The 21800-nt window shown below is 53.2% G+C and overlaps 9 protein-coding genes across 9 annotated transcripts; 4 read left to right on the forward strand and 5 right to left on the reverse strand.

The window, feature by feature from the left end:
- Positions 1-62: 62 nt before the first annotated feature.
- J4E85_011293 (uncharacterized protein) lies at positions 63-533 on the reverse strand (the record flags this gene model as incomplete). The annotated part of the gene is made up of 2 exons (XM_051475496.1): positions 63-362; positions 476-533. Coding segments are annotated over 2 exons (358 nt in total), but the record flags the coding sequence as incomplete, so codon positions are not given.
- Positions 534-2322: 1789 nt separating this feature from the next.
- Positions 2323-4164, reverse strand: J4E85_011294 (uncharacterized protein; the record flags this gene model as incomplete). The annotated part of the gene is made up of 1 exon (XM_051475497.1): positions 2323-4164. The coding sequence occupies one exon, from the start codon at positions 4162-4164 to the stop codon at positions 2323-2325; it is 1842 nt and encodes a 613-aa protein (XP_051320635.1).
- Positions 4165-9595: 5431 nt separating this feature from the next.
- J4E85_011295 (uncharacterized protein) lies at positions 9596-10510 on the forward strand (the record flags this gene model as incomplete). The annotated part of the gene is made up of 1 exon (XM_051475498.1): positions 9596-10510. One exon carries the CDS (start codon positions 9596-9598, stop codon positions 10508-10510), a length of 915 nt encoding a protein of 304 aa, XP_051320636.1.
- A 539-nt stretch (positions 10511-11049) lies between these two features.
- On the forward strand, positions 11050-11614 carry J4E85_011296 (uncharacterized protein; the record flags this gene model as incomplete). Its single annotated transcript, XM_051475499.1, has 2 exons — positions 11050-11315; positions 11377-11614. 2 exons carry the CDS (start codon positions 11050-11052, stop codon positions 11612-11614), a joined length of 504 nt encoding a protein of 167 aa, XP_051320637.1.
- A 276-nt stretch (positions 11615-11890) lies between these two features.
- On the reverse strand, positions 11891-12843 carry J4E85_011297 (uncharacterized protein; the record flags this gene model as incomplete). Its single annotated transcript, XM_051475500.1, has 2 exons — positions 11891-12528; positions 12582-12843. The coding sequence occupies 2 exons, from the start codon at positions 12841-12843 to the stop codon at positions 11891-11893; spliced, it is 900 nt and encodes a 299-aa protein (XP_051320638.1).
- A 1657-nt stretch (positions 12844-14500) lies between these two features.
- J4E85_011298 (uncharacterized protein) lies at positions 14501-14944 on the forward strand (the record flags this gene model as incomplete). The annotated part of the gene is made up of 2 exons (XM_051475501.1): positions 14501-14691; positions 14743-14944. 2 exons carry the CDS (start codon positions 14501-14503, stop codon positions 14942-14944), a joined length of 393 nt encoding a protein of 130 aa, XP_051320639.1.
- A 1252-nt stretch (positions 14945-16196) lies between these two features.
- On the reverse strand, positions 16197-17354 carry J4E85_011299 (uncharacterized protein; the record flags this gene model as incomplete). The annotated part of the gene is made up of 1 exon (XM_051475502.1): positions 16197-17354. One exon carries the CDS (start codon positions 17352-17354, stop codon positions 16197-16199), a length of 1158 nt encoding a protein of 385 aa, XP_051320640.1.
- A 1440-nt stretch (positions 17355-18794) lies between these two features.
- J4E85_011300 (uncharacterized protein) lies at positions 18795-19450 on the forward strand (the record flags this gene model as incomplete). The annotated part of the gene is made up of 2 exons (XM_051475503.1): positions 18795-19125; positions 19284-19450. The coding sequence occupies 2 exons, from the start codon at positions 18795-18797 to the stop codon at positions 19448-19450; spliced, it is 498 nt and encodes a 165-aa protein (XP_051320641.1).
- Positions 19451-20099: 649 nt separating this feature from the next.
- J4E85_011301 (uncharacterized protein) lies at positions 20100-21143 on the reverse strand (the record flags this gene model as incomplete). The annotated part of the gene is made up of 1 exon (XM_051475504.1): positions 20100-21143. One exon carries the CDS (start codon positions 21141-21143, stop codon positions 20100-20102), a length of 1044 nt encoding a protein of 347 aa, XP_051320642.1.
- Positions 21144-21800: the final 657 nt, after the last annotated feature.

Consider the following 21800-nt stretch of genomic DNA (forward strand, 5'->3'; position numbering starts at 1 on the left):
GACTACCCCACGGCTTCCTACTCGCCCTCTTCCCCCACCACCACCACCCTCCCCCCCATTACCACCCTCCCCATCCTTCTCCACAAGCACCGCCCCCTCATCAGTATCAAACGCCTTCCTCTTCCTCTTGAGCTCCTTATCCGTCTCCAGCATCTCGCTCACCCTGCCTAGCTTCCCTGTATCCCGCCTTAGCATAAACTTAAAGTCGTCGAGCTTGATTTTGGCGCGGCGTGCGTGGTGCGCGACGGACGCGGCTTCGTGGCAGGTTTCGATGATGTAGTCGGTTATGATTTCGTCGAGGACGCGCATGGTTTCGGGGAGGGGGTAGTCGTTGTCGCCGAAGGCGAGGAGGAAGGCTTCTACTGGGGATAAGGGGAGGGGGGTTAGTTTGGGTGTGGATGGTGGTGGTGGAGATGGGGGTTTGGGGTGGATGGTGCGCATTGAGGGTGCTGATGGGAGGGGTATGGAGACTTACAGTCTTGCGTAGGGAACTGCTGGCCTTTTTGCCGCAGGCGCATACGTGGCTCTGTCATGGTGTTGTGTCTCTCGCGCTCTTTGTCGTTGTTCGACTGCCTCGTTCTCCTCTCTCAGCGCTTCCTTTGCTCGTCCCTTCAGCGCAGCTATCCGTAAGAATCGCGTGTAATGCCTGTACGTAACACCCGTATGATGTACTCCCGCAGTGCCGTTATAGTCGTTTTTCGGTGGTTGAGGTGAAGTCGCGAGTTGCAGTCGCGCTTGTTCCAGCGACAATAGCTAGCGCGTTCGCTGCGCTGCAATGACGATCCCACATGCGGCGGCCGGGAGTGCGCACAGACGCCTTTGTCCGCGGGCGCAACCAACGTACGCGACGACAGGAAAGCGACGATCTGGCCTGAAGCGCGCGCTTTCACTAGGCAGCAACCTTTACCTACCCTTTCTGACTACGAGCGCATCTACGCTGAGATATACGCGGAGACACTACGAGCGACGAAGACACACCATCCGACACGCATCTAAACCCTCCACCTTCGCACTCGTCACAATACATCCACATCCATCACGATGGTCAGTCCCTCTCTCCCTCTCCCCTCCTCCCCACCCCCTTCTTTACCACCTCCCCTCTACTAACTCACCCTAGACCGCACTCTTCAACTTCCAATCCCTCCTCCTCGTAATCCTCCTCACAATCTGCACTTCCACATACGCGCACGCGACTTTCCCGGGCCCCCTCGATCGGAACAAGGAGAAGTATTGGATATCGCCTGTTTGGAAAGCTGCGCGTGTGGGTGAGAGGCTGAGTCCGTATGTTAGTTTGGCTTGTGTTGTTATGGCTGTAAGTGGGTTTTTGTGATGACTGGGAGGAAGTGTTTCAGCTCGATTTGTGGCTTTGATATTATGGGTGTATTGGGATGGGATGAGGATGGGATGGGAATGCGAGAACGGAAGCTGACGATGTACAGGTACTGCAGTTTATGAGTTGAGTCGGTTGTGTTATAGGAGGATACATTGTAGCGAAGGCGAACAGAGGCATCCGCTGAGGACACATTTACAAAGCGAGGCGTTAGGGAACAGCATCAGGAACCGGGCAATGGGCACGCCGATCAGACTACCAGGCACACATTCACGGCAGTCAGCCTTCACACTGATCAACAAGCTACAACAAGCAAAGCGACACCACCAGCAACACACAAACCCATTCAAATCAAACAAGTTCAAAAAGATTTTCATAAAATTAAAAAGGTTATATACATAAAGGCAGCAAAACAAATCGCGCAAGCAAGCTTTCACACTGCTTGCCATCATTTTAGCCAAATGCCAGTGTACCAGCACAACCCCCAAAGCATCCATCTAATCCACCGACACTCCATCCCATAAAAAAGATGAAACAACAACCAACAACAACCACCGACCAGAGACACCACCCAAGTTCGTACATATAGCAAAAGGTGATGATACACGACGTTTCCAGCGCCTAAAACTAAAGAGCCACCTTCCCTTCCTTGATGGAAAAGACAACGACTCGCTCCGACTCGTGAGATGAGAGTTTCTGACACATTTTGAGGGCATTTCCGTAAGAACAACAAGACTGGCAACAGTGACAAGGCAGGTAAGAGAATAAGTGAAACAAATCGCAAAAGCAGAACATGTTAGAATGTCCTGAGCCAGCCGGACCGACTCCGTCCCATTGCTGGTAACCCGTGTATAAAGTGAAGAATGGAGAAAAGCCGCCGGTGTTGAGTAGAAAGAAAGAATACCATAGCTCCATGACAAGTGACATCGTAAAGGAAGAAGGGGATGAGAAACAGCGAACAGCGTGAGCCGGACCTAACTCGCTCCCGCTGTTCAGTGCTTCCGGCTTCCCTCTCCCTTTTCGAAGCATCCATGGAGTGCGGGTCGTGAACCCCTGCGTTCTTGCACACCCTCGACGTCACTCGCATCCTCGACCATGACGTCGTCGCCGCCGATCGAAAGATCAGGTTGGCTGTGTGCATCGTCAGCGTCTTCATCATCGTCATCGTCGTGATCGCTGACAAGCCCAGGGTTGGACTCAACCGTGTGAGGGCTGAGATCTACCGGTGAGCTTGGCATGTGGTGATCGCCTTCAGACTTGGTGGGAGACGGGAACGATAACGGCAGGCGCGCGTGACTGGAATTGCTGCCCTTCTTGCTGCCTGGTCGTGCTGACGGGGCTTTGCTTGCGGGTCCGCTGGCAGGAAGGCGCGCTAGATGCGGCGGTACTGCTGACACGGGGGTCGGGGCAGGGCTGTCGTCATCCGAGGCATCCATGGCGTCCAGGTCGACCTTTGCGCGGGCAGTCTCGACAAGCTCCTTGAAGTCGCCTTGGGCGCCGCTGTTGGCGAATCGGGCAGCAAGGTAAGGCGTCGATGATGACTTGGCAAAGTTAGCCGGGGTGGTAACCTTGGAATCGTCACGTGGGGAAGCGTTCTGATCACGGTGTACCTCCCGGGCTTGTGGGACGGGTGCGGATTGTGATGCTAGTGGGTGGACGATGCCGGGAGTGGCAACAACAGGGAATGACACGGCTGGAGGCGCAACTGGAGCGCTCGCAGGTTCGGCAGCGGCAGCGGCAACAGGAGTACCAACATTGTCAACATCCACAGGAACACCACATGCGATGGCTGCAGCGTCGTGGCTCTTGAAGACCTGCGTGTGCTTGATCCGGCAGTGATTGAGGAAACCCTGAGTGTTGGAGAAGTTACTGTGGCCACACGGGGCGCAGTACAGGCGCACCCACTGACCGTCCGTCGATCGCTTGTGCAACAACGGGTCGACCTTGGGCGCTGGTGCTGGAGTTTCACCAAGGGGCGTGAGCTTCAACATTCCAGTCGAAGTTCGCGACGTGCGGCCTCTGTGAGACCCATAGTCAGCAAAGCTGCCGCGCGTCGTCCTGCCTTCACCAGTGCCAAAGTACCCTTGAGCTTGCTGAGCGAATGCGCGTTCAGATACGGGGTCAAACTTGGCATCCGAGATCAACCATTTTGCGTAGTGGCGAGTGTACGGGCCGTCGGTAACTCCCCAAGGAGCAGCATACTGAGGTTCTGTCATGCCAGAGCTGGGTTGCAACGAAGCACCAACTCCGAGACTGACATCCTCACTAAGGCCTTCGGTACCGGGGAATGGGATGAGCGAACAACGCCTCAGCTGCTCGAGAGACACCTGGCACTTGGCGAGCTCCTGCTCAATCAGACGAAGTTCGTTGTGCTTGAGCAGAATCTCGTAATTGATTTGCGCCTCGATAGCTTGTTGCACAGGGGTCAGTCCAGAGTCCATGGTGGTCGATGGCGTGTTGATGGAGTCAGGTTTGGCAGTCGCTTGCTGAGGTTTCGCGGCCTTGCTCTTGCTTGCGCCTTCTTTCCTCGGCTGAGCCTTGGGTCGGACATCCGCTTCAACAGTCTTGGGTGCGTCTGCAAGACGTCCATTGTCGGTCGCAGCTTTCGCGTTTGCATTCGCATTTGCGTTGACCGTCGACGGTCTCACCTCACCATGCGCGCCCTTCCACTTCTTGGCTACTGGCTCAGGACTGTCAGTCCGTTTCCGCTTGATCTTATTCATGTTGTTCATGAAGTGTGGCATGTCGACCGGCAGCGGTCTTGACTTGTGGAGCGTCGACTTCTCCATGATCTTGTCGCCAGGCGACTCGTTACACCATGGAAGGCGGAACATGGACTGCATTGTGAAAGAAGTGGAAGCCTAAAACCAACAGAGCTCATCTGTAGTTGTGAGGGTCGTGCGCATCGAAGTCGAGTGCTAGTGAGGCTGCAGGATGACGTTGCAGCAGGCGCAACAACAGTAATGCGCGACTTATATCTTCGGGAAAATCGAAGGGCAAGTCGTGCAGGAGAGAATATTAAAACGGGTAGGGGGTATCAAGTGCGGGCGAAGGAGTGCAGGAAGAGAAGCAACAAGCAGTTAAGCCGTTGAGGTGGTGACGTGGAGGGCAAGAGGCGCGATGATCGGCCACTCAAGGTTGATAAGGAAGAGACAGCCGCACCAGCACGAAATTCCGGGCAAGAATTCGTGAATACAGGAGAGAGGGGCGTATTACAGGCGTGCAGGGCTACAAAAGGCCGTGGAGAGGCGGTGGTGGGGGGGAAGGTGAGGGGATGGTGTGCCAGACGGCGATGATGTTGTGATGAAGGGCAGCGACGACGAAGTTCGGGGGGAGCAGTCATTCAGCGCATTTCCACACGTACGGGCTGGCCTAAGCCGCGCTAGCCGGGGGGGCCCGGTCAGCCCACCTCCTTGCCGGAATTGGCGATGTTGCCCTTGCGTCTCAGACAAAAGTCTCGACAAAGCAATTCACATGAAAATAGCAGACATGATCTCTATACTCCAGTCAGGTCACCGTCTTCTCACTGCTGCACGACGTCGCTGCCAGCTGCGCGCCCAAGGTTTGCTTTTCGCGCAATTTACATCATTATGGGGCCTTTCGCTAAGTGTTAGCCAAGGGGCGCATCCGCTAAGTCGCTGCCAGCAAACGTTTAACGACTCAAGTCGTCTCAGTGTCGTTATGTCATCCGCTGCCGGCTGTCCGCGGGGAGTCAACGTGGTGGGAGTAGGTGGCACCACGCGAGACAGCAGCAACAACATGTTGCTGTCGCACCGCACTGCACTGCGCATATGCCAGGCAACAGCATCACTACCATCGGAAGCCTCGGATCAGAATACGATCCTGGATACACTACCTAGGTACCTGGGTCTCGCACTCGATAGTCTACATCCAACACCCACAACCCACCAGGCCTCGATCACCATCCGGTGAAGTTTACACCTCACCCTCGCCGTGTGGAACAAGGTACTCTTCTTAGCCCAAGTCAATTATGCGTCCAAGCCTGGACGCTCCGGCGCCATTTTGTGGCGTTGGGCTTGGCCTGCATGCGCGGCCTCCCTTAGTGCCGCCCTCCACACTGGCGACCACCAACCGGCCCACTCAGACGCCGCGAGCCTGCACCCCCCAGCTGAAACATTCTCAACACCACGATGGCGATCGGCTGGTCAAATCGCACGCTCACGATTGAAGACGTCATGTGATGTGTTGGAGATAGTCTGTTGGATAGATTCGGGTGGCGTGTGAGACGACGAGAATGTTCTTCGAAGAACACTGCATGTCACAAGGACTTGCGAGAGGCAAACTCCCACCGCGATATGACTCTTATTGGAAACGGTGATGGGGATTGCGTGGAGGGCTAAACCTTGGATGCTTATCGCGGTCCCGGGCGGTCTTCCGTCTCCGGTTTCGCCCGTGCTTTCGATGCAACTTGCGTCGGCACGTGGGTGCCCCGATGCACGCTCCGGATCAAACACCGCTGAAATGCTCCCAAGCATCGAGAACACCAAATACTCATGTTGGAAAGAAGGAATATTGTCTATCGCAATTACGATTCTGCGCATCACGCGCTGCAATCCGGAGGTTGTGAAATTGCATTGCGAAGGAAGATTCTCACGCCTGGTGATGTCAATACCGGCGCATCTGCGACGCTCGCTTCATCTTTGTTGCTGCCGCAATCGCCATTGCGGTTGCCATCGCGATTGTTGACTTGTATCCCGCGACTCGTCGCAATGAAGAAGAGAGCGCACCTTTGACTCAGGCAGGGGCGGGATGCCCGATTACGTTGGTGACGAAAGTTGTACCTTGGTATACGAGATATCGTGATAGCTTTGTGGTTTGCTGGAGTGTTCGGCGTGTCACCGCTTGGTCGCATTCATCGACGCATTCTCCATCGCCAGATTTTTGGATACACCAGTGTCCTGCAACACCACCACCGCATCTTCGCTTCCATTTTCCTTCTCAGTTTCACCATAGAGCACTCTGCCCATGTGGTCATTCCTCTAGTCCAACATAAGGCGCCGGTCTGATTGCTCCCTCGTCATTCCTGACATATATCTCGGCATATGTTTTCTGAAGTCGAGAAGGAATGTAGTCGTTGCATTCGCGTTGTACGAATGGGGAAGAGGTCGCGATCATGGATGTGCTGCTTTGATTGTTGTTTAAGGAGCGTCATGAGTAGTCTTATGTGTCGACATAGTAAGAGTGGATTGCGCGATCTCAAACATTTAACTCTCAGCTCCTAGAAGTCTACATTGCGCTGAGATTTCGTAAGGGTTGGTTTTCGCATCAACGAAGGCGGCAGCACACTTGTTTAATCTGTTTCTCGTTTGAGATGCCCACATACTGCAGGTTCCTCTGTTGCGACCCACTGCTGTATTGCGTGATATGGTGTTTCTCTCTGGCATCTTTGTTGGTGTTGTGCGGGCGCTGAAAGTGACAATGAAGCTTTCTCCGACTCATGTAGGTTGCTATCGTACCCAGAAGATATACGCTACTCTCACGAGGATTGTAAGTAGGCTAGCTGAATACATGCATACTTCAAAACTGATTGAAACGATGTAAATGTAGTCATGAAGTCTTGAACCAATTCCGCCCTGTATCTCTTACACCAAGACAACCTCGACCAGTTCTGGGTCCTTCATATCGGAACAATAATCGATACACCAGCCTACAAGACGGAATGTGGCAGGGCCTGTCGAGCTCGATCGATGATAGGGACGAATTATCCATCCACAGAGTGATGGGAGAAGAGGACCGGCCTCTGTGTCCTGACTCATTGCTTCTGTAGTGCGAAACACGAAGTCGCCAGGTCTAACTCCCGCGGTGGTGATACCAATTTCTGGTGATCCGTCGCATTCGTAAGAGAACAGATACAGGCCTTCTAGTACCCGCCTTAGTTCGCCACGAAAGTGGTCCTCATCCAAGTCAAATTGCTCTTCTGGGTACTTTTCTAGTGGTAGTCCGAGGAATCTCCTTGTGGCGTGACCCAAAAAGCTATGCCTGTCCATTTCTAAGGAGTCATTTCTATTGAACCATCTCCGTATATGCAACTGTGGGATGTACTCGAGTGCCATCTTGATTAGCCAAGCCACATGATACGTACATGCCAGAGGGTCTTGACCAACACAGGAGCGGCGACTTAGCAGAGTCTGGAAATATGTTGTCGCATCTTCATCGCCAGCACTGAGCTGTACGTCCCCAATGCGATAGATGCAACCATTGAGGTGAAGTGCTCTTGACCCGTACACATGCGTGATACGCACATCGTCTGTTGTCCACAGCTTTCTCTCCCCAGATCTATGGGCAACGGCCAGAGCTGAGACTTCATGCAATGACCGAGGCCGTCGAGTCTGATACGTGACGACACGTTCAGTACCAGAGAATTTCCTCTTTGTGTTCCAGCTCGGCACCCATGAAGGCCAGCTTTCTTCCTGTTGGTCGAGGCCTCCGAATTCGAACACGTGTTGGATGACTTTGTCCGTATGACCAGATCCTATCGCTGCGGCTGCGAGATTAGTGTATGTATGTGAAAAGTGCATGCTGTAGTCTACAGGACATGACTTCATCAATTTACTCTGGTGTTTGTTGTGTAGTCTAACACCGAGAGACATTCCATACAGCGCGTAAAGTCGGTCGCGATTGTCTACACATTCTGCTACATCATAGGCTTTAAGCAGGTCCAGTAGCGTCCCAAAGGCTAGACTGTCGCCGGAAGAGTTATAACCGTGGTCGGATAGTATCTTGGCTCTGCAACGCTTCATATGAACTACAAAGCCGGAGGTGTGTATGGCCCCTCTAATGATTGCAGAGTCTCTACCCTTATCGTGCTCTTCAGCAGCATAATACATATACGCGAACACGCCATCGCAGAACGTTGTCCATGGAGCCTTGTGATGTCCACAATGAACCATTGGTACACGTGCAAAGGCTACCTCTTGTAGGACCCACCGTCGTGTGAACCAAGCTCGAGAGAGGAGATCGTCCACCAATTGACAAAATGAGGTCGATTTAGCCTGAAGTATTTTGACGGTCGTGGCTCCAAAGGCAGCAACTCGATTTTCAAGCATAGAGGCCCATCGGCCGAAGCCGAACAGTGGGAATATAGCGAAGAAGTCTCCGTCCGGTGCTGGCCCCAGCCATATGCGCACTTTTCGTGCTTGAGCATAAATTCTGTCCATGGTATGTACTTGCTGGCTCTTCTCTTGATTCGCAGCTTGGTTGATACAGACTATTTTCAAATTAGCATCGTCAATGTGATCAACCATACGTGGACACATACTGGCATCTACCCATAGATGACGTGGTTTCACGGACTTCCGCAGGTTTCGCAACATCTCATCTACCGCAACCGTGATGCGGAGGCTTCGGCCGTCGCATGTGAAGGTTGTAGACTGCTCTTGTGGTCCCCAACAGTAGGAAACGCAGTCGTAGGCTAGCGGGCTTGTCTCATCATCTGCGATCTTCTGCACCGCAAGACTACCGATAAGAGGTTCAGCAAATGCGCCAGGCTCCAAACGAAGGACACGGATCTCTTCGCTAGCGTTTATTGGGTCATACTGGTAATTCGCTTTATGGCCCTCCATTATGATCTTCAGATCTGGCGTGGATGTAAGACGGGCGGGGTCTAAGTCCAAAGCAGTTCAGATGTCAGGTATGCGCAGCGCGCAACATCAGCTTTCTGGCCCACCGCGGAGACCGTCCGAGTTACAAACAGAAAACGAGGCGAGGAGAAGGAGCGCAAAGGTTGTTGAAATCACACAGTCGTTTGTAAACTTAGGTAGGTTCCCATGCGAAGTCGCGTTCACCCCGCACCCGCGGGTTCGAAATGCAATGCGGCGCAGTCGACACATGACCGTTGACCAGGATACGATGTTCAGTCATTGGACGTATACGCGAGTGTAGTACAAAGACTGCTTGACATCAAGCAATATGTTGGCGAGAACATTGTAAGTGCTGGAATCACAAGAGCGCGACAGTAGCCGACGTACGTAGCCATCGGAAGGTGCCATGACATCATCGACGTCAACACACGCGAACGCGGTATCTCCCTCGCGATAGCTGTATTTGCCTTGTCGCGCACGTATAGAGATGCAGGTCGCGTAATGCACGATCTCGCGTTCGAGGGACGTGATGGAAGCCTCTCCATGAGTAGGCAGGGCCGTCAATAGGCGCCCGCAGCCGATCGTCCCTTCCCCACGAAACCGCACACCTGCGTCTCACCCCGCAACCCTACCATACCTAGGTATATCAACACCACACCACACAATGGCCATCACCAACGTCGCCCTCATAGGCGGCACAGGCACGCTCGGCGCACCCGTTCTCAACGCGCTCAAAACCTCCGAGTTCGACATCTTCGTCCTCAACCGCCAAACATCCAAATCCGTCTACCCCAAAACAAAAGTCATCACCATTCCCGATGACCTCAACGTTGATGGAGTCGCCAAGGTACTCCGCGAAAACAAGATCGACGCCCTCGTCATCACCATTGCAGGAAGCCATGTCGAATCGCAGAAGAAGCTCATCGATGCGGCGTTCAAGGGCGGGGTGAAGCGCGTGATGCCCGCTGAGTTCGGCAGCTGCGACTCTGCAGACGACAAGACGAACGAGATTCTGCCGTTGATGAAGGGCAAGAAAGATGTCCGGGATTATCTCCTAACATTGGAGGGCAAGGAGCGAGAAGACGGCATGGGAAAGCTTACATGGACGAGTCTGGTCACAGGCCACTTCTTCGATTGGGGCATGACCTGCGGTCTACTCAAGTTCGACGTCAAGGCTCGCAAAGCCTACATTCTCGATGGCGGCAAGATCAAATTCTCCGCCTCAAACCTGGACTTCATCGGCAAAGCTGTCATCAAGACCCTGGAGAAGCCAGATGAAACCGCCAACAAGCTACTCTATGTCCACAGCCACCATGTCACGCAACTCGAGGTTCTTGCTGCGTTGGAGAAGGCTACAGGCGACAAGTTTGAGCGCATCGATCAGAATAGCAAGGAAGAGCTGAATATTTCTCGGCCGAGGATGCTGAGTGGAGATGGTGAGGCGAGAGAAGAGGTCGTCGCAGTGTGGGGAGTGGTCGCTGCGGACTGGAAAGAGAAGGAAGGCTTTGCGAATGATCTGCTAGGGCTGCAAGAGGAAGATCTCGATGAAGTCGTACGAAGGGTCGTGGCGGAGTTGTGAACGCAGGTCCGTTGTAGAATAGAGCCGCATACCTCAACGCGGGCAAGCCAACGATTGCTACGGACGTAATAGTAGTCTACCAATCACGCTAGTCGCGAAACTGCTATCCAGTACCAGTGATACCCGTCTAGTAACAATATGCGGGGGAATAAACTCCCACAAAATCACGTTCCCACGCAACGATGAATCACCATGATGGTTACACCCAAAGTTAATCGCTCAAAGAGTTCACATCTAAGAGCGAAGCCCAGAAGACTGCGAAAGTTCATGATTAGTCGTCATTGCGCGGTGTACCAAGATCTACGTCTTCTTGTTAGTCCCAATGCGGTGCATGATTAGCGCAGCCCTTAGTAACCACTCGGTCGTGATTACTATTCCAAATCACGTGTAGCCTACCTAGGCAAACCTACATCGTCGGCATGAATGTATTTGGATATTATATAAGCTTCGTAGTATTACCCCATATCCAGAAAGTCAACACTGTTATTGCCTATCATCCCATTCCCCCTCGCTCATAACCTCACAAAACATCCTCAACAATGCCTCTCTGGATAATCTACCACCCACCCAACACCTTCACCTCGCTCCCCGACAAAACCGCCCTCGCAAACGAAATCACAAAACTCTACACCATCGTCGGCCTCCCTAGATTCTACGTAAACGTCCTATTCCAACCCATCCAACCAGAATCCTTCTTCATCGGCGGCGTACCCCGTCCCTCCCAAAACACCGACGCCAACAAGCCCGGTCGCGATAGCTCAGTCCCCATGATACGGATTAAGATGGAGCATCTTGCTCGGCAATTGTACTTACATCCCTACCTTAGTGTATATGACTCGTGGATGTTCGGGGCTGACGGGAAATAGTACTTCACTCGAGCACAAACACCGCTTTATGGATGCTGTGGATAAGGCGCTGAAGCCGTTTATTGCGGATAAAGGGTATGATTGGGAGTATAGTTGTGAGGATGTGGATAGGGATTTGTGGAAGGTGAATGGGATGGTGCCGCCGATGCCGGGGACGGAGGCGGAGAAGGAGTGGCAGGAGAGGAATGTTGCGGTGCCGTTTGAGGCTGAGAAGGGGGGGTTGGCGGGGAAGTTGTGAAAAGTTGGGGGATAGGTGAAGATCAATGGATGTTAGGTTCACAGATGAACGTGGAAGGAGAGGTGTGTTTTCTTGGGTATCATTCACAGGTCTTCCAGGGGTATCATTCGTCCTTTAACGACGCCAAACGCCTTCCCTGCCAGCTCAATCGTGTATCGCGCTCTCCAAAAGTCTTTCATCTGCCCTTCCATAACATCGTACGTCTCTCGTCTCCGCACCAACTCAGCCCGCGCAGACGCCTGACTTCAAGAGCGGCCACCTCACCACTAGCCAATATTAATCCAACTTGTCGAAAAGCTTGTAGCGCAAGCCTTCTCGCACACGCTCCCGCTTCTCATCCTCCACGGTCTTGACCCTGTCTGTACTGCCCTTTTCACCGCTGTCTTTGACCCCGCCCTCAGCCCCAGAGCCCGCCCTCCAGACCGCCAGGTCGTCATCCGCAGCCTTGTACACGGATGATACATCGGATTGGTCGTGGTGCTTGGGATCGGGCTTGTCAGGTACTGCGTGTCCAAAGAACTCGAATACGTCGCGCCGAAAGGCGGGATCTTGGTGAAGGACGTAACCGCCGAACCAGTCGGATTTGAGAGGCTGTGTCGCGGTAGCCTGCGTCTGACCCTGGAAGGCGACGTTGGCCGCCGAGCGTTTTTTGGACGCGACGGGGGTGGGTGTCGGGGGGATGTAGCTGCTGGGACTGGGTGAGGGCATGGGTGTCCAGCTGGGTGTGAAGTTGTTCTGCATGTTGACTGAGGGCTGCATTGGTTGCTGCGAGCGTTGAGTGTGAGGAGGTGGAGCGGACATGTCGTTGGTCGCGTTGGTGGCCTTGGTGACAACTGGTTGTGGTGGGCGTCGGGTGTCAGGAGGTGGAGCGGACATGTCGTTGGTCGCGTTGGTGGCCTTGGTGACAGAAGAAGCTGAGAGTGTTTAGTTTTGACGTGAAGGTGCTAGATAGGGAAAGACATCTCACCTTCACTACCCACCTTGATGCCTAACAGAAACAGCACTCCCTGATGCGCGAATTGCGAAGCGGTGTTTCGCACGAGCGGCTCGATTTGGTCGACCCAGGCGGAAACATTCTCGCCGTTTGCCTTCGCATCTGCAGCCCCCTCTATGAGTTCCTTGTAGCATCCCCAGTCGGGGCCGAGGTCAGCTCGTAGAGCGACAAGGAGAACGTCTAGATTCCCTAGCTTAGCCGTCGTGGTCGTCTTTCGCTGTTGGCGGTGTGTCATCGTGGCCATTCTAGAGTAGAGTAGCTATGGAAGTGAAGCGGATGGCGGAGGACCTGGGAGTGAGAGGTCGGGGAGTATATACGGCGCTAAACGTGCCCAGCATCGACAATGATTTCTGCTTCCTATTGTGATATCATCCGCCGCATCGTAATAGTGAAATGAAGAAGTGCGATACCGAATTCGAGCATCTGAGGTGGTCTTGGATATGGTGACCGCTGTATAATGGCGGCGCAGACACCTCTGAGTGATGCCAGGCTGCCGTTTCGCCCAGCATGGGATTGCCAATGAAGTCTCTCGCGCATTGCCTGCATACCATCTCTTCGCAAATAGATAACGATCTGGGTCAGTCCAAGGTGCACTCTCAGCAGCATCACCCAAGCCGCCTCCGCAACCCAACTCATCTTCGTCTCGTTACCCGTCGTTGCGGCGTAAGCGCCCTCGTTCATCGTCGCACACCGACAGTCCAGAACATCGGCACACGCTGATATCACGAATGCAGACGCATCACATAGCTTTCAGGATACATCCTCTTTACAATATTGATTCCGGCGCTCACATCCTTACGCGTATTCATCACCAGGTCCATTTTGAAAGCACCAGCATGCGCATCATCTTGAAGCATGGGTGCTCTTCAGATGACTGGTTACACGCGCGTCGGGTGTGAGGACCGCAGCTTTCCGGCTCTTTTATGCGACGTGTCAATTACGTCGGTTGAAGAAGTCGCGAGGATATGTTTTTTTTTTGAGGGCCTGGGAGTCGACGAAGGGTGAGACGCCATAGTGTACAGATCTCTCGTCGTGGATGTCGGGAAATGGACGTTTGCCTGTGGGTGGTTGAAGTTCCGTCGGCGTCGGCGGTCGGAGTAATCTCGGCCGACGCGGTGGTCATGGCGTCTTGGTGCGGCTTGACCTTGCGCGACAGCGGCAACGATATCTCAACCTTCCACCTGTGCGAAAAAGACGTCGACTTGCCGTCGCGATGACTTTCGAGCTCAGTCACATTTGTGCATCTCGCCAAATGTGACTTTCATCTCCATCCTGCAACACACGGATGCAGCCACGCGCACCGCGATGATCGTCATTGACGCATACGTCGCTTGTATCAAGACAACGCTCACAGTAGATGCCTGGCTTCACGTGCAGAAGCCATCTTCCCAACTGGAAAAGCAACTGAATGGTTTCCAGTTCTTGTCAGCTATACCCAACCTTGCCGTACTCAGCCTGTACTGGACAGCCTTCCATGGAGATGCGAATGATACTCAGCAACACGGCATCTGTTAATTCACAAGATCAACGAAAGATAGATGCGCCGCGTGACCAAGACGCTTTGTCAAGCCACTGTTAGATCAGTTGGTCTCCAGCTTGTCGTGGAATATTTGGTACAGTACGCGTCATCATGTCTTTTCGAACCGTGCGACAACCACACATATTCACATCCCGAAATTCATGGTTACGTGGTTGAAGGCCACGCGCTACGCGAGTGAATCTCATCACACAAAATCTCGTTTGCTGAACAGCTAACCACTCCTTTGACTCCCCGGATAAACCTCCACTTTGTCGATCTTTATCGCACACATCGCACGACGATAACCATGCCGCTGTTCGGATACGGAAACACCCCAAAACCGAGCGCTCAAGAAACCCAACAACCACAAGACATGAACGCCCAACGACTGAGACGCGAGAATCGTCGGAGAAGCAGTGAGCTTCGGCAATCCGATGAGCAAAGCGCTCCGGCACCCACCAAGGCAGAGGCTTCAACAGCCAAGCGAAGCGATACCCCGACCCTCAGGCAAGAAGACCCTCCGGCATCGCACAACCTAACGCGAGAAGACATCCAGAAGTGGAGGTGAGTGCTAACATGTCATTTCTAAACGCTTTTTAATCTGACTCAACGCAGGAACGCTACGTACGAGATCAAGGCCACCTTCCCCTACGTCGACCTATGGCCATGCATGTACTGCCTCAGTAACATCGACTTCCGCTACCGAGAACGATGTTCGCGCTTCCACTGCGAGAACCCCGAGTGTGTTGGCCGAGGAAAGCTGCAGGTCACTTGTTTCTGGGACATCAAAGCGGGGATTAAGAGGAACGAGGATTAGCCGCGGCATGTTCTGGCTCGTTGTGGGGAGATTGGCCGTCCGGGGTGATGCGTTCAGGTCGGCTCGGGTGCGCCCATGGAAGCGCGTCGATAACTTCTAGCCCATCGATCCAGGCGCCGTGTGGCCAAAGCGAATCCTCCCAAGGCTCTGATGTGTCGAGCAATATGACGCTCATCTCGCTGTCTTCTTCGTCTACTTCGGATTGTTCGTAGTCTACGCCTCGTGGAGACGCCGACGATGTCGCAGGGCTCTGGCCCAGGGTTGGCCGAACAAGCTTCGTATTCGCCATGGTCGGAAGAGGAGCTGCTTTCGGGGACTCTTCCCGCACTGTCGCCTCTGCAGAAACCTCGGACACAGCTTCTGGTGTTACCTTTTTGTCCGACTTAGCCACACCCTGCTCCCTTGTTCGCGATTGCGCCTCCGGTTCGTCCTCATCATCTTCAGCCGCCGTCCCATCGCCCGTGATTGGCATCTTGACCAACACACCTTTCCTCTGCTTATCGATCTCCGCATTCATCAAATTCGCTAGTCGGTTATGGTCCTTCGAAATACGCGGAAAGCTCTCGTTCACGAATGTTTGCATCGCCTCGGCGGAGTCTCGAGCTCGATCTCGACATGCCATGATGTCGCCAAAATACTCGCGGTAGACTGGACGCACGGCGGAAGGAAGTTTCTTCGTAGTACTGACAAAGACGGCTTGGACATGGTAGGGTATCAAAAAGGTGAATCCTCTGGACGCGGATGAACTGTAGTAGGTGTAGTCTGTCATGGTTGAGCTTTGTCTTCGGCTTGATCGAGTGTTCAGCTTAGCAGCAAGTGTTATTGTGACGCAATACGCTAGAATTTTAGAAGCTCGAGCACACTCATACAAGGAACGGTCAGTGTAACTCCAGGCAAAATCCATCACAAGGGGCAACATTGCAGTGAATTATTCGGAAGTATTTCATTACCACACTCAATCCAAAGTTCGGTTCTTCCATCCCATCCATGGTACTGCGATGACGCAGAGCGAGACGAGCCACTCATGACTCCCGAAATACGTAACCACCACATACGCAAAAGGTACTCCTTATCAAATAAGAGAAATCGCAATCCTTAGAGTCTTACTACAGTCAAGCGCCTACAAGCCATCTAAACTTTCCAGAGTACCCATCAACGTACCAGCTGACAGATACAAAACACGCAACGATCCACTTCCGACGTCTCGTAAACTCCTTTAACGCCTTCACAGCACCGAACCAGATCTGGAGCCCTACTTCTTTCGGGGATCAGCAACCTTGGCCTTGATATAGCTAGCCCCAATCATCGTGTCGTTCAGCATATCAAGTGCGCGGCCGACTGCCCCTGTCGGAATACCCACAAAAGCATAGCCCTGCATGATGACGACTTTGTATACGGTGAAGGCCTCGAATATGGTACGGATCTGGTAGTTTGTGACGTCGTACGGGAGGTTCTCCAGCTTCAAGTCTGTGATATCCGTAGACGGTAGGAAAGCTGGCGCAGGAGTGGGTGTGGCGATGGTGGAACCAAACTCAGCCTTCTTCTTCCGCTTGTCCTTATCCGATAAGTCGACCTTGATAGTGCGACCTTGCCACTTGACGCCATCTTTGAACCGTGTGAGAATCGAGTTCGCGTGCGCTTGCTGGACGGTGACGAAGCAGAATGTCTTGCCTGGTAGTACATTGACGTCGGTGACGGGGAAGTCCTTGAAAATCTCTCGCACCTCTTTCGACGAAGTACCGACCTTCACGCCACGGACGAAGAGCGATACGTCCCCGGCGCTGGGCTCATTGACAAGCAGTTTCTCCATTTCTTCATCAGGGACGCACCGAGCGTTAAGTGTGGCGTTCTTCCAATAGGTACCCGCGTACTGTTGTACAATGGCGACTGCCATCCAAGGCTGCGCGAGCTGCAAAAGGCCGACTCCTGGGTCGGGTGTTTTGACTTGAAGGATGTTGATGGGCTCGTAGTAACCATAGTCGGTTGGGTTCAGATGTTGGTTCTGCTTGGTGGCCTCAAGGTACTGGTCTCGCACCGACTCTAGCAACTTGTTCATGTCACTCAGAGTGTGTTTTGCGGGAAGACCGGTAATCTCAACGGTGCGCGAGTCTATTTGGTGACCCCGGGCAAGGACGAAGTCGGAATAGCGATTGGTGGCGTGTTCGGGAATGGCTTCGGTCCAGAATGAGGTCGCGATCTTCTTGCCGGTTGCCCCGAAGTGGTAGCCTTTGTGGTCGTTTTCGAATATCGCGGCGAGCTCGGGGGCCTTGAAGACTATCCAGGCGGACTCGCCTCCTCCCGCTCGTGTGTACACTTCTTCGATTTCGTCTTCTTGCAAACGTAGCTCGGTGAAGGCGTAGGAGGACTCGCAGTTGGAAGGAAGGTCGCTGACTAGTACTGTAGACGACATGGCTGATTGTGTGTTTCGAAGATGTGGTTGGGTAAATTGAAGTTACTAATCACCTAGGTATAGACAAGTGTTGCCGGGGAGAAGTCTGTGATCCAAGTAGAGACGCGAAAAGGGCAGATATATAGGTAGCTTGTGTACAATGAAAAGTAGTAGAAGCCTGGAGTCAGAGTGGTGCCTTAAGTATTCATTCGGTCGAGTCGTGCAATGTTTGTCAAACCATCCACGCAGTCACATGAGAAATCGCGCAAACAAGATATCTGTATACCCTGGAAGTATCTTTCATTTCAGTGGATTACAACGAGTGTGATAGGCATGAGCCACAATTTCCAAAGCAGAATCAACGGTAGAAGAGACAGTCCTCAGCACCAGCCCTCACAAGTTCCACGCGCACTTACCCTGCCCGGTTGAACCAGAACAGCCCCCTGGTCCACCAACACACCCGGTGTCGAAAAGACAGCGCGCACAATGATACTTTTCGTTGCATATCTTTTTGGATGCGCAGCTTCTTCCAGAATCGCATTTAGGCGCCCTTGGGTGCAAAGTTAAAGCCCCTGGCACATTTGCCTCGGTTGTTTCGACGCCTGGGTCGCGTGCGACGATACCGTCCGGAACGGCCCACAGCTGAGCTTCGGACGTGACAGTGCGTCCGTCACTGAGCATCATATTAGTTGTGTTCACTATAGTCTTCGGGAGAGAATCGCGAAGGGGAAAGCTTACACGCCCGGCGTGGCGGATCTCTTCGAACCTATCTTGACAAGGAGCTCGGCGATTTGAGGCTCACTGAGCTGCACATAGTCCACCACAGTGTTATGTGCTGCGTTAAAGCTGCGAAGCACCCCATCGGCTCCAATGTCCATCAACTCGCCCTCGTTGAAGTTCGTGAGTACTTCTTCAAGTGACTAGAGGCGCAGTGTAAGTATGTGGCTATTCGAATGTGGTCTTTGGGGTGCCTACCGCATCGTTCGTGGTCGCTGCCGCTGCTAGCAGAAAGGTTGCACTCGCGGATACAAAGATCGAGAACCTCATATTGAATTCACTGTATGATGAACAGGTCTTGTAAGTAGTAACGTGTTAAGCCGTAGTGTGCTGAGAGAATGTTCATGTTGCCGGCGAGAGGTATATGCTTTATAGACCACTGTTGGACCTCTTCTCAATTCCTCCAAGGCCTCGATGTACATGTCTAGGTACCTTCACATGACTGTGAGGCTGGGATATTACGATGCTGCGTCATGCAGGATGCTGTTGGTCAGCACTGCCTAAGCGTGCCGTCTATAAGTACGCCCCGCATCTCAACCTTCGCGCACTGCGTTGTCTTCTCGCGGCTACGACGTTTCCTGAGCCAACACTGTATTGAACCCTCTACCCGAGGCTGCAGTTAATAAAAACCTGAAGTCAGTGCTACTCGCCTGAATCCTATTCTTCACTGAGAACGAATCAACGATGGCCTCGTCGCCTTCGCCAAAGCCGCAGGGCCAGGAAGGATTCCATCCCAACAACGAGGAAGTTTCAACCACAGACCCGAGTCATCACGAAGGCGAGAAGGACGAGAATAGCCAGCCGACGAAAAGTAGGGTCAAGACGGACCCGCTGGAGATCTTCGTCGACTCTATGCGAGAATGCGAGAACGCGCATCACTTCCACATGATCTGCAGAGACGGAGTGATGAGAGTCATCGAATACCTACCCGGGCCGCCCGACCAGGTTACTCAAACAAACATCTTCGATGCAAAGCCCATGTCGCCGGAACTGATCAAGTCATGGTTAGACAGAGGTCCGTGGAGTCAAGCAAAAGAGGATAGGTTTCGCGGGGTTGATGGTAGAACGGTTCCACAGGAGTAAGTCGCGCCCAGCATTGTATGCTTATTGAGTAGACGAAGTCTTAGCTGACATGATGCTGCAATCGTAGGCAGTGGATGAGTCCTCCTGCAGGAGTGATACCAACCTTCGGCACCAAGAACGAGCGCGACGAAAGTATGAGAAAGAACCGCGAGGAAAGGGCGGAGTTGGAACGCAAAGTCGCGAGTGGCGAGGTCGAGCAGGAGCCAACGATAGCCTGTATGGCCATCCAGAGCAACTACGACCTGAGCCCTCGTTAGAACGTGGCCAAGATTGCCTGCGGGGCGTACATCCTGTTGGTGCGCGGGTCTGGTTTACTGGCTTCGGATCTGGGGGTAATATGAGCCACGAAGTTAAGATGTTAGTATTTGGTAGTCTGCTTGGAAAGCTGAGTATACGTAAAAATGACTGTCGTTGCCGAATAAGGATGCTGATCGTGTTGAAGCCATCTGCAAGTGACACAAGTTTATATTATGCGGCCATACAGGAGACTGGGAAGCATCACGGGGCGACGCGAGTCCATCCTTCTGGAAGGCTTGTGACTGAAGGACGGCTGGGACGACGTGCGCATTGGATGGTAATTTGGTAGCGGCCGTGCACGGGTGGCGATGCGGTCCGCAACATGGGTGCGTGTTGGTTACAACAGGTAATCATCCGCCACTGAAACTTCGCGAGTACTCAGGTTTCTTTGAAGACAGGATTAATCGCGGCGAGTTGGAAGAAGGTTGGATCCGCGAACAGGCAACGCCGCTCCGAATGCGGTAGCCCATTCGTGACGTTGCAGCAAACTTCGCGTCACACGGGAACCCGGGATCATTCGCGAAGGATTCAAGTACAACTAACCCCTCAGATTTACGCCCTGCAGATAACATCAAGACCCCGGCCTACAAACGCCGGAGATCGTCCTCCTCACTCCCGCGAAAGCCCCACCATACCAAAACTTTCTTCCCACAACCTCTCCTCACCCTCCTCATCATACGCCCACGGCGCATACCCCTCATTAGCACTCTCATACATCCCCTCCTTCCTCGCCTCCTCCTCTCTCGTCCCCATCTCCGCCAGACTAGCCAAATACCTCCCACCCTTATCCTTCCACTCCCTACCCACCGCAGCATAAACCTGCGTCGCAGCCCCCTGCTCCGCACTCTTGAACGTCCGCAGTATCTCCGGGTCACCAAACATCGCCTGTTTGGTCTCTTCGGAGACATGCACCCCGAGACCAGATCCCTCGATGATACCGCCTGGATGCACCGATGTAGCGTGTAAATGGCGGGATGAGTAGTGGCGCTCGATGGAGTTTGCGAACCAGATGTTTGCTGTTTTGGCTTGGCCGTAGGCGTTCCATGGTTCGTAGGGCGTCTTAGAGTAGTTGGGGTCGGAGAGGTGCACGGTGGACCAGATGTGCGCCATGCTGGAGAGGCTGACGTAGCGGCTGGGGTACTCGGGGGTTGCGGATGAGAGGAGGGCGTCTTTTAGGAGGTGGAATAGGAGGAAGTGACCGAGGTGGTTGGTTCCGAATTGGGTTTCGTAGCCGTCTTTGGTTTTGCCGTAGGGTGTGGCCATCACGCCTGCGTTGCCGATGATGGCGTTGAGCTTTCCGCCGGTCTTTGCGAGAATCTCTTTGGCGGCCTTGCGGATGCTGTCGAAGCTGTCCAGTTCCATCTCTATCAGGCCAATTTTCCCACCTCCATCGTGTTTCTCTGCGAGGATCTTGTCGACTACAGCTTGGCCTTTTGGTATGTTGCGCACGGTTCCGATAACGTGGGCGCCGGTAGTGTGCAGCGAGCGGAGAGTCTCGATGCCTAGGCCGGAAGACACTCCTGTGATGAGGAAAACTTTGTCGGTCAATTTGCCAGTCAGACCCTCGTCGCGAATGACTTGGAGAGCTGTAGGACGAGCGTCGCCTGCGCCACGAAGATTCGCGATCTTGTGAAGCTCGGCGTATTGGGCCATTGTTGGAATGATGGTTGTTTGGGGAAGGGGACCGGATTTGATAAGGTGATTTTCGGCTTAGTCGAAGGCAACGGATGTTGATGAAATAAGTCTTTGATGATTAGCTGTTGATTTGGACGTTGTCGAAAGCCCTCCTTTGCTATATAAATACTACGGTTTGTGGAAGGCATCTGGTAACACATGTTAGCATCTGCTTTTCTTGGTTTATCTCCACTTTCATCTTTTAACTCCATCGCATAATGGCCCGAATGCGTCTTGCCACATGGACAGATTTTGGTCCGCCTCCGGACGGCGAGAATGATGGTGAACTATTTGACCCCGTAGATGCAAGATGCGCCCCATTGCCCAGGCTGAAGAACTCAAACGCAGATAGTTGAACTGGTCATCCCACTTAAAGTAGCACGGTGTATACGGCGTTTTCGAGGATTGGATGATCTGTTGCGGTGGCTTGGAAGCGATGACGTCAAAGCGAGCGAATCGCGAGTTGATGCGAGTTTCATCCGAAGCCACACGTGCTGACCGGCATCATCTGGGCACTCATCTCATGCATTCTAATTCGCCGCAAAATACCGAAGATGGGAATTCATGCGATGAGACCTGTTTGTAATCGGGATCAGTAGCCTTATTTGTTCTTCACTCGAAGTTGCTACGCCTCGT

The sequence above is a fragment of the Alternaria conjuncta genome (genome assembly GCF_024043145.1).
Source record: "Alternaria conjuncta strain BMP 0040 chromosome Unknown scaffold_33, whole genome shotgun sequence".
NCBI lineage: Eukaryota > Fungi > Ascomycota > Dothideomycetes > Pleosporales > Pleosporaceae > Alternaria > Alternaria conjuncta.